Here is a 16516-nt window from a genome sequence, read left to right as displayed (position 1 = left end):
ATACCATGGAACACTATGCAGCCATAAAAAGGACCAAGATAATGTCCTTTGCAGGGACATGGATGGAGCTGGAAGCCATTATCCTTAGCAAACTAACACAGGAACAGAGAACCAAACACCACGTGTTCTCACTTTCAAGTGGGAGCTGAATGATGAGAATACATGGACATAGGGAGGGGAACAACACACACTAGGGGACTGTCATGGGGGTGGGGTGGGGGAGGGAGAACATCAAGAGAAGAATAGTTAATGAATGTTGAGCTTAATAATTAGATGATGGGTTGATTGGTGCAGCCAACCACCACGGTACACGTTTTCCTCTGTAACAAACCCACACATTCTGCACATGTATACCAAAACTTGAAATAAAATTAAAAAGAAAAGATTTTTTTTAAATTGTCAGAATTAAAAAATTATCCAATAAAGACTTAATTTAGTAGCTCTGGTTAGAGGTTCAAATAGTAGGTGATTTAAGGTTGACATTAAAACAAGCTAACAAAAAAGATAAAAGTCTGTAAATGGGGTTAATTCAGAAGCTAAGTCCGTGAAGAATAAGCAGTTATTTTATTTTTAGCTTGATATACTCTACTTGTTTGGAGTTGAGGCCATTAGTGGCTAAAGAAAAGCTGGTTAAATCCATGCTAGAATCTTAAAAGTGATCGTTGAATTTTTCAGTGTATTGAAGAATTCACCCATAAAAACAGAACAAAAGTATTTACTGTCCAGCTGGGAGATGACAATATGGTTCTGAATCATGTTTCTTAATAAGACGTGGCCGGGCGCGGTGGCTCAAGCCTGTAATCCCAGCACTTTGGGAGGCCGAGGCGGGTGGATCACGAGGTCAAGAAATCGAGACCATCCTGGTCAACACGGTGAAACCCCGTCTCTACTAAAACTACAAAAAATTAGCTGGGCATGGTGGCGCGTGCCTGTAATCCCAGCTACTCAGGAGGCTGAGGCAGGAGAATTGCCTGAACCCAGGAGGCGGGGGTTGCGGTGAGCCGAGATCGCGCCATTGCACTCCAGCCTGGGTAACAAGATCGAAACTCCGTCTTAAAAAAAAAAAAAAAAAAAGACGTTAACTCACAAAATATTCTTATCTCAGTAGTCTCTATGCACTTTGTCCTGATGAAACAGATGGAATTCACTACTTTTGTAAATCCCATAAGTTTTGTTATTTTGGGTATCTGTGTCCCTACCACAGTACTGTCCAAGAAAAATTTTGGAAAACAATCACCTGCTACAAATGTGCTTTGTGTGAATACTTAAAAAAAAAAAAAATGAATTTTGCTTAGAAAACACTTAATTCCAAAATTATCTCCAAAGTCTGCAACTTTCAGGCTCAAATCCTAAATAATAAATATCCGTTATCTTTATAAAAAAGAATTCAATAAGAAATTTAATGTCTATCAATTCCCTCAAGGTTCACAAATACAATTTATTGAGTATATTAATATCATTCATCCTGATTCTTTCCCAAAATTGATTGGGAATGATGTAAATGTTAAATGTAGGACTTTTAAGGCGGTCACAGCAGAATCATTGGGTGGGCCTCTTAAATGCTATAACCTTCTACAACCCATTTTTTCCACCTTCCTTCTAAGATTCTGATAGCTCTCTCCCATTTAGAGGACTTGTCTTTGTAAGCCAACATTACTAATATTTGTAGACCTCATCATTTTTGCTTTGCTAAAATGAAAAAGTTGAAACCTAAGGGCAGTGTGGTATTTAGAAAGAGCTATAAAGTCTGACCTAAACTCAAACCTACCTAATTATACAGTGTACAATTATCTAACTGCTCAGAGTCTCAATTTTCCTATAAAAACAAAAGAATGCTATCTCCCTGTTGCAGTCTTTCAGCATATTCAATAAAGTTAAAATATATAGTTTAAGGTAGATTTGCTTTTCTAGTGTAAAAGAAAAAAACAGGCTTAGATGTCCCACTTCTGCATTCTTGTTAGCCATCCGGCTTTGCCCAATATATCTAAACTTTGAGTAAAAATGCCATCTATTATAAAACAGGAAGGGCATATCTCTCCTGCTTGCTCCACAGAGATGCAGTGAGTATCAAATGAGATGAGATGTGTAATTTTTAAAAATATTGCAATAAAATAATTACTACTATATTATTATGCAAGTGTTAAATGCAAGTCAGTTTGACCGGCAATGATTGATTTTCTTCTCACAGTAATCCTTTGAAAAATAAAATGTTTATATTTTCTCAAAAAAGCATGTTCTCTTCAGGTAAATTAAGAGAAAAGCACCTAAATATAATGGGGGTGGGAGGAACTAAAGAGAATCTCTGGAATAGTGGATAGTGACAGGTATTCAGGCTGATTTCCATCAGTTCATTATTTTTGCTTATATGGTATGACAAAGATTTTATGTAATTATTCATGCAAAGAATATTCAAGCTTCATTATCACTTCACGAATTGTCATGATGGACAGAGCCTATTGTATTCAATGGCAGCTCTTCTGTGACATGTTGATAAAATACTTGGCTTACAAACAATGACAGAGGAGCCCAGACCTGCTCACACCCCTGTACCACTCCCATCATTGAATTACTTCCACATATTTAATTACTTTTTTGTAACATGACTATATAATTGGATGCTTAAACCTAACTTCACACAAATTATTTACTCTAATGAAAATATTTCCAGTGAACTTATTTTTATTATTCAAAATGAATATTCTATTCGGCCTTTCAGTGAATTCCCTAACAACAACAACAACAACAAAATATATTTTTTCTGGTTTGCCAAATTGCTTGATAAATCAAATGTAATCTAAATTATACTTATTTTCTATAAATATTCAATATGCAAGTGCTTGACCTTCCTTAGGTTTTAAAAAATAGTTGTTTTTAAAACATATATTAAAGAAGAGATGATTACCATTATTAGGGCATATTAAGTATAGAGAAAAAGTTCTTAAGTAAGCTCAGAAAATAATTCTACCAGGCAACTTAGTGAATATTTTAGCTATTTGACTATTTAGTATTCCATTTACTGGGACAAATACATTTGGATTAGTTGAGGTAATGGCTGATGTAGCAAGGACTGGGGCCTTGTGTTCAGTTTCCAGCTGCTGCCTAAACCAATGTCTGAAATGCTTACATCACAAAGCAGATAATCTTTATTTATTACTTATATAATAAATCACATAAGTAACAAATTACATAAGGGTTATCTGCCTTGTGTCACTCTTTAATTTGTTATTATTTAATATGAATGATCATTTCTCTATAGAATTCTTTAAAAATCCACTGCTTTCATTACAATTTTTGGTCCAGTTCACAATAAATAACAATATCAATTATTTTATGTATATTAAGAAGATCTTCAAACTGTCAGAAAATATCTGTTAAACACTTTGTTCATCTAAATATATACAATTATACCTGTATGTCCTATTTTTCACAATTTGCCACTGATTCATTTAATCTAATGCAATGATCGGACAATATATAATACTATTTCTTCATGTAAGGATTAATATCCAGTCCATTTAATTGGATATGAAAAGCTTTAATTATTAAAACAAGATCAAATATTCTACATTTGAAAATTACATTTATTCTATGACAGTATTTTTTTTTCTGCTTGATTGTACACATTTTTCTTCATTTCTTTTTTTTGCTGTTGTTTGTTTTTTAAGATGAGGTTTTGTTCTTGTGGCCCAGGTTAGAGTGCAATGTCATGACCTCAGCTCACTGCAACCTCCACCTTCTGGATTCATGTGATTATCCTGCCTCACCCTCTCAAGTAGCTGGAATTACAGGCATGAACCAATATGCCCAGCTAATTTTGTATTTTTAGTAAAGATGGGGTTTCACCATGTTGGACAGGCTGGTCTCAAACTCCTGATCTCAGGTGATCCACCCACCTCAGCCTCCCAAAGTGCTGGGATTACAGGCATGTGCCACCGCGCCCGGCTTCTCTTTGTTTTTCTACAGACTTTTATCTGAGCCAAATTTGTAAGAAGTGCTTTCTGTAAATCATAAATTAAATGGATATGTGTTAAAATTCTCATCCTTATGGTTTTCCCAAGTATGCATAAAGAGAGGAGAGAGAGAATATGTGCATCTCTGTGTGTGTGTGTGTGTGTGTGTGCTTGTGTGTGTGTGTGTGTGTGTGTGTGTGTGTGTGAGTGAGAGACAGAGAGAGAGAGAGACAATGAGATTTCAGTTTATGGTAATAATGCAGGAAGAGAAGGGCAGTTAGTCTGTCAAGTTTCTGACATGAAAAGTTAAAGTAAATTACAAACCACAAGTTACTTTGTTGGAAGAGGTTGTATAAAAATTGATTTGCTTTAAAGAAAGTTAACACAGGTAGTTAATCCCAATTAACATAAACCTAATAATTTATTTTTAATTACAGCCAATGTACTTATAATTATCAACTCAGTCCCTTTTTTTAAAATCCCACTTTCACTATCACATTGTGAATTGCCACTCAGTGGGAAAAAAAAAAAAAAAATCACAATTCCCAGTTAGGTGACACTGTAAAAAGCCTTAAGGAAAGAATTACAGTTAACTCTGCAATTTACTACTACTTTCCTAAATAGAGAAACTTATTTGTGTTTGTATATGAAAAACATGTAGTGAATACAGTAATTCAAGTTCTTTGTATTTGCACATACAGTTTTCCAACAGCCATGAGCTATGCTAGAAATTTGAGAATCCAGCCTACTGGTCTGTAAATGAAATCAGTAAAGGGTGGCATATAATATTGAATTGAAACACTTACTGTGGAAGGATTGAAGAATATTGATTGTCCATTCATCTGTTAATCCTCCTGCTTTTGTTATCTGGATACATTTGAGTTGATTTGAAGACTCTCTTGATTCAATCCAACAAATCATATCTTCATTATAAATAAAATCCAGAGTATGAATTTCATTTCCATTGACTGAGCTTAAGGTTGCTATTTTACTTCCATTAAGATAGAAAACCTCAATTGTTTCAAAGTTTGTGATTAATAGTATAGGTGGCCTATCTGTAGGTTCTGGAATAAAAGAGAAAAAGATAAGTAAATTCAGTAAGAGTCATGATTATTTTACAGTTTTGCATTAGCCATTGAAAACTATTTTCTACACTTTTAATAAATACTTAACATAGAAATTTTCTTGTAAAAACACTTTTTAATAAGTTGTCTGTATAATTCACTATTTTAGTGCACTTCTCTGAAAGAAAACATTCTGCAGAGCATTTGAACTCCTTATTTTCTTAGTCATAATGTGTTGTCTAAATGTGAGGACATGCCATTTACTTTTATTGCTAGCAAGTAAAGGAAGAGCTGTGAATTGTTTTTCTTGAAATGATGATGGATTTAAACTGACCTCTCCATACAGTTTTGCTGATTACCCTTATGAGCAAGATAAGGTCTTGCTGTTGTTGAATGTATGAGATCAGAAATAGATTCTCCGAAGCAGAACATGCAAAGCTCATAAGCTTATACAAAGAGTGCACCTGTGACTTTGGCCTTAATGGCTCCTTGACCACCCCCAACAGCCAAACAATCACACATTCTTTTAGAGACTAGATTGTGATTACTGAGCCAGTTCCTTCCACATCCATTTTCTATACTCAGGAAAAGAAGGTTCTAGGTATAAAATGAACTTCTTCAATACTACTTTTTTGAACAATGCAGTTTTGCTGGTATTAGGACTCTGAGTTTTTGATGAACATAGATGAATATCCCAGACTTTCAATAGCATATTTACAGGTAACAGCAAAATCTGATAGAAAATTAGTGTTGGTAGAGTTTAGCTATACAATCATATTAATAGTAGCTTTCCTGCTAATTAAGAAATAGGAAATATATGGAAATATTTAAATCCTCTGCATCTGATGCATCAATAAATCGCTTCAGACATCTTACCACTTCTCAGTATCTACTGCTACTGTCCTGCCATCATCTCTTACCTAGATTAGATCAAATTTTTCTGCTTGGTTTCCCTTTTTCCATCTATGACCTCCTCATTTTTACTGTATTCCAACACAACAGCCAGTTATACCATTAAAATGCTAAGACAGATAAAGTCAGTTCTTCACTCAATCCTTCAAAGGGCTCCTATTTCAACCAGAAGAAATTCAAAGCCCTTGTAATGATCTATAAAACTCTACCTGATCTGTGTATTCATTACGTCTTTAACCTCATTTCCTTCATCCCCTTACTACTCATATTCTTGTTCATCTCACTCCAGACACACTGCACTTCTTACTGTTCCTTTAACAAGCCAGGCAAGCTGCCACCTCAGAGGGGCTTCCGTCTTCCTGGAATCATTATTTCTCAATTAACAGAATGGCTTACTTGCTCACCTCTTTTAGATTATTTTGCAAATGTCATCTTACTGGCAAGAAGTCTTTTAGCACTTTATCTTCTAAAAATTTTAAGCCCCTACACTTTCTATACACCTTCATAGTTCTATTTCTTTCTTATTTACCAAACATAGTATATTTTATTTTTCCTGATTGTTTTATCCCTAGCATCTGAGAAAAAGCCTAGAACTTAGTGATCGTTCAATACCAGTTTTCTGAGTAAGTAAAAGGGACACACGGAATCCTCACACAGAAGACTTCTTTAGAAACATTCCATGAAATGCAACAAAAATAATTTGTTTTTTTTAACCTATGAAGGGAATTCAGATTATGAGTAGTCAGAAATTTCATAAATATAATTTGACCATTCTATAAGAAACTGAAGCTGAGCAATATAAAGGTAGGACAAAAGCAAGAGCATATACTATAACTAATACAGTAGCTAAGTCTAAAGTTTTGAAGCAGTGTTATTTAGTGGCCTTGTTTGTTTATTTGTTTCCAGCATGGGCAAGGATATCAGGCACTTGTGTTTCTCTCAAATAGAAGAGGCCTCCAATGAATATGATTTGGGACCTCCCCTCACAGGCTTAAAATATGAATCCTATAATGCATGCACTGTAACTTTTATTCCCATCGTGCCAGACCCCTATTAACTGTAACTTTTATTCCCATCATGCCAGACCCCTATTAACTTCAACAGGTGTGGCTCCAGGTTCAAGAGACCAGAGAAGAAACCCAAAGGTAGCAAATATATATATATATATGGTTTTATTTAGGGAAACTTACACACAGAGATGATCCAGTGGCAGCAGACTGGCGAACTACTACCACTTGTGAGAAGCATGCAGTTTATATAGGACCTTCCCTTCCCCTCAGCAACCTCCACCTAGCAACCTTCCTTTCTTAACTTGTTATTGTAATATTGTGCACCTGCCACACAGGGTGTGCTTAAGTTGCATTACTGTTGTCACGTGCATCTGTTATAAACCTCCCCTCCCCAAGAAATTCTCTCAAGTCATAGGATTTCCCTCTGCCTTTAACAAGGCATTAAACATTTTTTCACATGTAACAAGAACAAAGCAATAAAACAAACAAAAATAAACCAAAAAAGCCTCAATGAGATTATTAAACTAAGTAGTACAACAGCTTCTTCCCAGACTTATGCTGGACTGCCTGAGTAAAAACCAAGACAAAAATGTTGTTAAAAATGCTAAGTTCATTTACACACACACACACACACACACACACACACACACACACACACAACAGTTCTCTCAAAAGCAGCAGAATTGTGAATCATCTCTGCTAAACATAACTGGTCAATTGACCACATCTGAGCCTGGTTAGCTAGTCAGCTGCTCTCCTAATCTCTTAAATCGATCTTGATCTGTGTTTCACTTGCCTTTGCCATTCCTTAATTTGGGGATCCAAGCTTAGTCTCTCCTCTGCCCTCCTACCTTTGTCATTTTACTGTGACCTTGGGACTCCTGAAACCTGTTGGATCATAGATTTGTCAGGTGATAGTAAAATCGTAGAGGAGTGTGTTACCAGGTTAACAAATGTAGGCTGACAACAATGCCAGCACTTACTGTCTTCATTTGACAACTGAAATGACCTTTAGTGAAACTACTTCTTGCTCAAAATAACCCACTATTGAAACTTCCTTGCTGAAAAGTTTTATGTAAAGTCCAAATTTAGACAGCCATTTTCTGGCTAGCTACTAGTCAGTAAACTTATATATGTCATAAACATTCTTTGAAGAGACATTGGAATATAAGAGTGCTGAGATTCCCCTGAGAAACTGAGATGAAAATGGGTGATTGGTTAACACAGGTAATGCTTATTTGACAGAATTAGTCAATTTATTTGGCATTTATAGCTGCTTATTGAGTGAATCAGTTAATTGTTTTAGTGAAAAACGTATCAACCACTAATTTTAAAGTCGGGTGCTTCATAATCTAACTGGGCTTGATTTAATAATGGTGACTTTAAAAGATCAAATGACATACTGGAGGAAGGATATCTATAACATAAGTTGTGAATGCTTTATTGAAGTAATCTTCATGGGTCTCTGCTAATTATTAACTGTAGTTCACCTCTTTAGACAAATATAAGTTCAAGTATGGAAGAAGGAAGCCACTGAAACTCGAAAACCCACAGAAATTCTCAAGGTCTAAGGATCCAGTTCTTTTAGTGTATTTCAAGATGAAAGTTGGCATAGCCCTGGCAAGGAATGTAATCTATCTCTACCTGCTCTGCATCTAATTTCTGTTGTGCATTGTTACCTCATGTTTTCACCTGCCAGTTGAAGAGCACCATTAGCTTAGGTAATAAATATAAAAGATGAGAATAAATGTGATGCTCTTATTGGTTGTCATCCTTAGCCAATTAGATGACTTCAGTCAAAGGGATACCTGCATCAACACTTAGTGAGAGGTAATAAACATTAACCTTCTACATAGAAGATGCTGGAACACAAGCAAGCACTCAGTCGACATTTTAACTTAGAGAACCAAGACTTTGGTTGGATAAACACCTACAGCAGGCTGCCAACTGATTCATGATAGGGGAGAAAAATTGTCCTCATACTCCTCACCACTTCTCGTATATTGACAGACTTAAAAACATTTTCTCATTCCTGTGATGGAGAAGTGTTATTTGTGCTAAGTATGATCAAAAATGATTTGATGTTTCCAATAATGTATGTTGTATTCATTATTGTCACAACCTTTGAAGGCTGATTCTAAAATTGTGAATTGAAAAGAGAAACTTGGAAACATGGAAATGCTTATTTGACCAGATTCATAAAAATACCTATTTAAATTCCAAGACACTACAACCATGTCCTTCCAGGCATATCCTTATCCTCTCAGTCAAAAATATATGAAAAGTGGATTTATTTACTTACAAGAATATGATTTTGATGTATGTTTTTTGCTAAATAAATGTTTTCAGTGTGTATAAAAACTTGTCATTTTTAAGGTTTCATTTAAACCTCCAGTTCTTCTACTCAATTATAAGAATATTAATTTGGCTAGTGTCCTTTTAAGTGATTGAAGTAATAAATTCAGATACTTACAAATAACTATGTAACTAACAAATATATGTGTATAGTAAATGTATGTATAAACATATATCATCGTTATGCTATGTTCCAGTGTTCCTTAATTTCTAAGCAATTATATCCACTGAAGTTCCCAGTATGTGCACATCAATATTTCTGAAGTCAAAGATGAAAAAAATAACAGTTTTAACTGCATAAAAGGTGGAATAATGACTTGCATATAAAGTATATAAAATGAGAGTCAGACTAATATTGTGAGAAAACTGAAAGTTGTAATCTATACAACAGAAAAAAAATTGGTTTTAAGCCAATAATGAACTTCAAAGATTAAAACAGAATTTTTTGTCAGTGTTACTCTTATTTTATCATATACAAATTATATAAATGCTATACAAATAAGGAAAATGGGCATGCAGTTAGAAATGAGAGGACTAAAAACTTCTAATCAAAATCATTCAAACCTATGTAAGAAGTGAACTACTAATACATGAAACAAAATGCAGGCAATCTGTAAAAGAGCTAATTTTTTAAAAATGTCTAGAATTATACAAAGAACAGAAAAAGTTAGATATTTAATATTAGGAGAGAATTATGTAGTTTAAAAAAGAGAGATACAGAATCATGGTGTGGGGCAAAAATAAAAGAGAGATGGTATTACAGTATTCAAATATGTAATAAATTATAAAGTCAATCAAACCAAACTGAAAATGTGGATCAATATCACATAAGTGAAAAAAGATACAGCATCGAAATATTTTCTTTGTCAAAACATAACGGCCAAATTGATTTTTCCCTGTTTTCATTCCTTAACTATTTTTTAATGAAAAAATATTTTTACAAAAATGAATAATATTCAGAATAATGACATATTGTCATACATCAGAAGAAACTATTCTATCACATTTTATTATAAAAATAATATATAAATCAAATGTGGAAAAATGAAAATGCATTAAAAATTGTATTGGATGGAACAAGAAAATGCATATTGCTACGAGTATCCTACAATTTATCTCAGCACTATCTTTTATCATCACAATGTATTTATGCTGAAGTATTCTTTGGGTAAACATTTTTATTTTTTTATTTATCTAGTATTTATAGATTTCATCATTCAGCTGGGATCTGAAAGAGATCAGTAAGACAGTTTGCTTTCAAGAAAGATATAATCAAGTAGAAAGTTTAAGATATCTACAAAGAACTATATTTTTACAATCAGGTATGATATCTTTCATAAAAGATGTATAGTCTCATTGAGTTTCAAAGAATGGTTAAGATATGTCTGTTTAGTGGAGGTGAAAGTTTTCTGACGGTGATGGTATTTGGTCTCAGCCTTGCCTTAATGGAAGAACAAGAATTCAGTAAGCAGAGATGGATAAAAGAAACTCAAGCAAAAGAAACAGCTTTGACAACAGTACAGATATGTGAAAGACTTGAATATGTTGAGGAGATATTGACCTCAGTTTTTCAGTTTTCTGCAGGGTACAACGTGTATAACTGGTGGAGTATTTAATAATGACACCAATAATAGCTAATGTTTTCTGAGCATATTTTAGGAGCCAGACACTGTAATTCATGGTTTACAATTATTAGTTTATTGTATGTGAACAATACCTCTTTAATTCAGTGAATATAAAACATACTTTAAGATTAATAACTCATTTAAGAGTTATAATATTAAGATAATATAGCTACTAAGTGAAAATAACTGAATTCAAACTTACAGAATTTTGGAGTAGCTGACAAAATAGGTCAAGGACAAATTGTATATGCTATTGAATGACAACATGATGAACTTATTTTTAATTTTGGCTGCAATGGAAAGCCAGTGATAATTTTAGAAATATAGTATAAAATGATCAAAACTATGCTTAAAGAAGATCAAGTCAGAAATAACATGTAAAACAATTATTTGGGTGGGTAAAATATACTGAGAAGGATAAGTAGAATACAGTCAGAAGTATAAATTTCCCACTCAACTTTCCAAATTGCCTGTTTTTGCTTTCATGGTGAGGGGGAGTTATTTATTTAAATTTATTTAAATTGACAAATTTGTATGTTTTTATAATGTAGAACATGACGTTTGGAAGTATACATATTGTGGAATAGTTAAATCTAGGTAATTGACAAATATATTACCTCACATAGATATCATTTTGGGGATGGGAACATTAAATATCCCTTCTCTAAGCATTATGTTAAGTGAAATAAGCCAGTCAGAGAAAGACAACTATCACATATCTCATTCATGTAGAATCTAAAAACGATGATCTCATTGAAATAGAGGGTAAATGTTTGTTACCAGAAACTAAGGCATTTTGGGGATCAGGTTAGACAAAGTATCCAAAATTACAGTTAGGAGGAATTAGTTATATAGATCTGTTTTCCAGCATGGTAACCATAGTTAATGATAATCTGTTGTATTATTTTAAAATGTTCTTGCTTTTATTTTTTAAATGGTAGAGTATAATTTTACTTTTTAAGTGGTAGAGTATAATTCATTTCAGAAGTATAATTCATGTGTACATTAAGGTAAAATGTAAACATCTTGCTTACACACTGCCTTGAAATCTAGAGTGAAGTTGGAAAGGAGTTACAAGCTGGAAAAGACATCTTTGATCCTGTTTAGATTCATGCAGTGCAGAAATAAAGAGCGGCCATATATGGCAACATTCCTACTAGAAGCAGAAGTCATTAGGAAAAATGTAAGCCCCAGAGAATTCTCAAAGATTTCCCTAGGCAAATCTACTTAGGTTCCCCAAACTAGATTCTATATGTCACATAGAGAACGACATTAATGTCATTTTTATCTGTAAAGAAAGTAACCCAAAATTATGAAAAACTTGCGGACATAGGTATCAGATATCTGAATTACTGAACACAGAAATACCATTTTAATTTCTCAGAAAAAAGGTGATAAGAACCTAAAGTAGGAGGTATTGAGATCTTAAGTAGAAATGGGTTGGTGCAATAAAGCAGAAATTTTAAATTGCAGTTATTCTTGTATTGTGGACAATGAGCAAGGTGAAGTCAAGGATTGTTTGGAAATTTTAGATGTGGGTGATGGGGAGAAAGGATATCACTAAAAGAAACAGTAAGGGAAGAAAATAATCAGTTTTTAGAGAAGATGATGAGTTCAGTATTGGCACATTAGTCCAATGGCTAAAGCTATGTTTTTGTTTTGTTTTGTTTTCCAGTTTTTTTTTTTTTATTTTAATTTTTATATGGAGACAGGGTCTCACTATGTTTCCCAGGCTGGTCTCAAACTCCTGATCTCAAGCAATCCTCCTTCCTTGGCCTCCCAAAGTGCCAGGACTATAGGCATGAGCTGCTGTGCCCAACCTGTGCCTTTTAATCTTGTCTTTGGCATTGTATAAACTCCCTCAAGTAAACCACTGATAAACCTGAATTAACCATAAGCCTTAAAAGAATTTAGTCACTTTGCTATTTAAACTTTACTAGTGAAATGCTAGTACCTTCATTTAGAGAATATTTCAACTTGAAATGCAATAATTGAGAAGCAATGCAATATATTGTTTTTCTGGAACAAGATTCATTTTATTAGAACAACAAAAGACAATAATATCATGCCCTTCCCAGCAAAAACATATCTTTTCATTGTGCAAATTGGCAGCTCTCACAATTTCCCTGTTTTGCAGAGAGCTGGTACAATGAGACCAAGGAATTATTTATTTCCTCTATTATCTAAAAGCCTTACTAGGCACATGGCAAATGTTTAATAAATGAATGAAAACATGGGGGGCTGTTTGAATATGAAATCCTCAATGTTTTTTAAGGATACTTTACTGAATTAATAAATTGTAAAATGATGTATTTTAATAAGTACAATGAAATAAACAGTGCATTTTTATTTTAATAGGGAAACATGAAATTAATTTAATTTATAACCATCGAAGGTTTATAGGAAAATATCAAAATTTCAGAATATGTCATTCAAATTTCAGATTATTATATAGATATTAGCACTAGCAGACAGTCCAGTGATTATCAGTTTACATTAATTACTGAGAAGTGGCCAATGGCTATTTTAAATTCTCCCAGTCACCTTTCTAATTGTAGCCAGTGGAAAATGTTTTATCTACAGAAAATTATTTTCTCTACTCAGACGTATTCTTCAATGTTACACGTTAGTACTTTGAGTTTAAAATATAATGGGTATTGACTCATTTGAAAATTGCTTCTAAGTAACTCCTATTTATAAAGTAATTTCAGTTTGAAAACATGGGTCCTTAAAAGAGCCACATTTAATATGGCTCCTAAAAAGGAAATACTGCCTCAGCATTTGAATATTTATTATCCATTTAACAAATATTTACTGAGCCTGGCTAACTTCTGCCAGGGTCTAGATGCTAGAAATACAACAGTGAACAAACTAATAAAATCTTTTTTTAGTTTGCTTTTATAGAGCTTACATTTTAGTACATGAAAAAATATAAGCAAGTAAACAAACATTATTTAATATTGTTTGACAGTGATAAATTCTATGAAATTGTGTAAAGTATAGAGGTAATGAAGATGAGGTCTGATCTTTAGACAGGGTAATCTAATTCAGAATGTATTTACAAGCTAGAAATAAAGGGTTTCAGAAAAGGAATGTAGTGAAGCATTAATCCAATGTTTTGGCTTAAACAATTGGGTGAATGTTGGAAACCTTACCAAGATGGAAAACTGAAGAAACAGCATTATTAGGAGAGAGAATTGAAAGTTCATAGAGTTTGATATTTCTGTTAAATATCCAGATGGAGATATGAAATATATGATTGGATCTGTGAGTCTGAAGTTCAACAGAGTCATTATACCTGGTGATAAAAACTGGGAAGTCTCAGCCTGTTGATATTTTAAAACCATGACAGGGAGTATTTTTTAAAGCTATGTTACAGGATGAAAGGTCCTAGGAAATCAATAAAAAGATGTCTAAAGGACTCAATGCTGAATCATGTCAAAAATATTGGTAAAATGAAGATAATAAAGCAAAGTAAACTGAGAAAAAAAATGCCCAGTAAGGGAAGAGAAGAATTTCAAGATTGTGCTGCTTTAAGAGGTAAAGTCTTTAAGGAGACAATGATCAGCAGTGTGCTTAAGACAATAGGTGACTAATAGGCAACAGGAGGTCACCGAAGACCTTGGCAATAGGCGTGAGTAATAAAAATAATGTAAGATTCAATCAAGCGGATTCAAGAGCTCAGCAAAGGAAACCGGAAAAGAAACAACACTCCGTAAGTTTTTCTATGCAGGGAAAAGAAAAATGGAGAAGTAGATTTAAAGGAAGTTGTTTTGGATCGTCTTCACAACATGCTCATATGCTGGTGGGAATGACCTAAGAGAAAAAAAAAATATCAGTGATTCGAGGAATAAAGAAGACAATTATTTGAGTCTAATTCTTGAACACGTAAGAGAAGATAGGATTGGTGTACATTTGCAGGATTGGCTTTTCTTTTAGGAGAAAAGTCAGTTTGTTTTCTAATTCAAACAAAAGGAAGGTGGAGTGATTAGTTCTAGATTCAAATAGACTAGTACAGTTAATGGAGTTTGGGTGAGAAAATTCTCTTTTAATTGCTTCTATTTTCCCAGGGAAATAATAAGATCATCACCTTACAATAAGAAGTAGGGAGGTAGGTGTATGAAACTCATCATCTAGCGGTGGGAAAAAGTAAAGGTCATTTAATACATTTTGCTGTTGTCTGACAAAGATTTAAATATAAAGTTTATATGTAAGATCACAAATTTCTACTTTGCTATTATAAAGACATATTCAGTACTCTAAGTACTCAATCACAATGACGTACCAAACTTCTAGCTACTTTATCAGCTATGTTCTTCATAACTTGATGTTCTAAACATCCGAAAGGTACTAAGATATAATTGAATAATTTGGTCGGGATTATCTTTCATGGGAGGCATAGACAGAGGCTGTGTGAGTTCTAAAACAATTATATCCATTTAAAAATGAAATCAATGCAACAGGTTTTTTCTTCCCAAGACTAAAATGACCATAGGCAGCATGATTAGGGGAAATATGCAGAATATTAGTTATCTCTGTCAAAGGCAATTATGTTCTCCAGGGGCAGGAGTGCCCAAGGAGCACTCTCTAACTACTTTTATTACCCCAGACTTTTTTTCAATCCCTGTGGATTGGAATTGATACAGAAGATGCCTTGAAGACTCTGAAAAAATCAATTTTTTCTCATAAAACTGTCAAAATTATTCTGTCTACTCAGATTTTGAGGTTTTCTTTCCCCCTGAGGATTTCAATAATTATATACTTTTATATTTTTCCCAAGTAAAGCAACAGAAAAGTTATATACCTATGTACATTCTTGCTTCATCTATTTAGCCACTTGTAATTTTTATAAATGTAAATGTGCATCATCATTTCTTTCTATTTTCATTAGAAGGTCCAATTCTAAGATAGAAAAAGAGTTAATTGGAGAGGGTGATATAATTTCTCTCACATTCTAAATGGAGGCTTTAATCAATAATTTGACAGGTAGTCTACAAAAAATTATAAAAAGCATGATAGAAATTTCTGCCTATCTGTTGTGCCATTTATAAAAGCAAAGTTTATTGACTGTCACACGTAGAGCCCATAAATATGGCCATGTAATTTTTTATACTTAAACACAGAAGTTCTTGCTAGATTATAATAAAAATACATTATGAAGAAAATGGAAGATGTGCTTTTTTTTTTCCATGTGTGATATTTTCTTAGACTAAGGGTAAATGAAATGTTTCATGACACGTAAAGGGAGTTGAACAATAAGAATTTATGGACACAGGGAGGGGAACATCACACAATGGGGCCTGTCAGGAGCTGGAGGGCTAGGGAAGGAATAGCATTAGGAGAAATACCTAATGTATGTAATGGGTTGATGTGTGCAGCAAAGCACCATGGTATGTATGCACATATGTAAAAAAACCTGCACGTTTTTTACATATGTATATAAAATCTATCCCGGAAATTAGAGTATAATAATAACACATGGTTATATCTCTGCTATCAATCTTACAACTTTGTTTCTGGAAAAAACATTAGAATTGTCAAGAAAGGTACTAGACTGTAACAATGATATCCCCCAGCAAAAAAAAAAAAAAGCCAGTATA

The 16516-nt window shown here is 33.4% G+C and overlaps 1 protein-coding gene across 3 annotated transcripts in view; it reads right to left on the bottom strand.

Annotated features, from left to right (window-relative positions):
• LRP1B (LDL receptor related protein 1B) overlaps positions 1-16516 on the bottom strand; it is a 1911091-nt gene that overhangs the window by 1000082 nt on the left and 894493 nt on the right. For all 3 annotated transcript variants that reach the window (XM_017523186.2, XM_037736613.1, XM_037736614.1), the window contains exon 6: positions 4757-5014. In XM_017523186.2, the coding sequence (XP_017378675.1) occupies positions 4757-5014 (258 nt within the window). The remainder of the gene's footprint in view (positions 1-4756; positions 5015-16516) is intronic.

This window comes from Cebus imitator, unplaced genomic scaffold, assembly GCF_001604975.1.
Source record: "Cebus imitator isolate Cc_AM_T3 unplaced genomic scaffold, Cebus_imitator-1.0 Scaffold27, whole genome shotgun sequence".
Lineage (NCBI taxonomy): Eukaryota > Metazoa > Chordata > Mammalia > Primates > Cebidae > Cebus > Cebus imitator.
This window is presented reverse-complemented; position numbering and strand designations above follow the sequence as displayed.